The following is a 1,277-nucleotide window of genomic DNA, read 5'->3' as shown; positions in this document are numbered from 1 at the left end:
GAGAGAGCCGACCAGGTTGGCCCCGGCTACGGAGGCCGCGTTTGGAGCGTGGCGGCGGCAGTAGCAGCGGAGGGCGAGGCGGCAGGAGAAGGTAGGAGGCAAGCTCATCGGCGGCGGCTCCAGGTGAGCGTGGCGGCGGCAGTAGCAGAGGAGGGCGAGGCGGCAGGAGAAGGTAGGAGGCAAGCTCATCGGCGGCGGCTCCTGGTGCCGGCGGCGGCAACGGGGGGTGAAGATGGTGGACGTGCTTGGTGTCCTGCGACAGTACAACGTCCAGAAGAAGGAGATTGTGGTGAAGGGAGATGAAGTAATCTTCGGGGAGTTCTCCTGGCCGAAGAATGTCAAGACCAACTATGTAGTGTGGGGAACTGGAAAGGAAGGTCAACCCAGAGAGTATTATACATTGGATTCCATCTTATTTCTCCTTAACAATGTGCACCTCTCACATGCTGTTTATGTCCGACGTGCAGCTACTGAAAACATTCCTGTGGTTCGAAGACCTGACCGAAAAGATTTACTTGGATATCTCAATGGTGAAGCATCAACATCAGCAAGTATTGATAGGAGTGCCCCCCTGGAAATAGGCCTGCAGCAATCTACTCAAGTAAAGCGAGCTGCTGATGAAGTTTTAGCAGAAGCAAAGAAACCACGTATTGAGGATGAAGAGTGTGTGCGTCTTGATAAAGAGAGATTGGCTGCTCGTTTGGAGGGTCACAAAGAAGGAGTTGTACAAACAGAACAGATTAGGTCTTTGTCAGAAGCTATGTCAGTGGAAAAAATTGCTGCAATCAAAGCCAAAATTATGGCTAAGAAAAGATCTACCATCAAAACTGATCTAGATGATGATATAACTGCCCTTAAACAGAGGAGTTTTGTGGATGCTGAAGTAGATGTGACCCGAGATATTGTCAGCAGAGAGAGAGTGTGGAGGACAAGAACAACTATCTTACAAAGCACAGGAAAGAATTTTTCCAAGAATATTTTTGCCATTCTTCAGTCTGTGAAAGCCAGAGAAGAAGGACATGCCCCTGAACAGCAACCGGCTCCAAATGCAGCACCTGTGGATCCCACATTGCGTACCAAACAGCCTATCCCAGCTGCCTACAGCAGATATGACCAGGAAAGATTTAAAGGAAAAGAAGAAACGGAAGGCTTCAAAATTGATACTATGGGCACTTACCATGGTATGACACTGAAATCTGTGACGGAAGGTGCATCTGCCCGCAAGACTCAGACTCCTGCAGCACAGCCAGTACCAAGACCAGTTTCCCAAGCAAGGC

At 49.7% G+C, this 1,277-nt stretch overlaps 1 protein-coding gene across 1 annotated transcript; it reads left to right on the top strand.

Annotated features, from left to right (window-relative positions):
* Window positions 1–134: 134 nt before the first annotated feature.
* LOC102847576 (parafibromin-like) lies at window positions 135–1,270 on the top strand (the record flags this gene model as incomplete). The annotated part of the gene is made up of 1 exon (XM_006886735.1): window positions 135–1,270. A coding segment is annotated over exon 1 (1,038 nt), but the record flags the coding sequence as incomplete, so codon positions are not given.
* Between the last annotated feature and the right edge of the window lie 7 nt (window positions 1,271–1,277).

The sequence above is a fragment of the Elephantulus edwardii genome, unplaced genomic scaffold, assembly GCF_000299155.1.
Source record: "Elephantulus edwardii isolate Elephantulus edwardi_28Jun2011 unplaced genomic scaffold, EleEdw1.0 scaffold00051, whole genome shotgun sequence".
Taxonomy (NCBI): domain Eukaryota; kingdom Metazoa; phylum Chordata; class Mammalia; order Macroscelidea; family Macroscelididae; genus Elephantulus; species Elephantulus edwardii.
The sequence above is the reverse complement of the archived record's forward strand: the minus strand, read 5'-3'. Positions and strand labels throughout refer to the sequence as shown.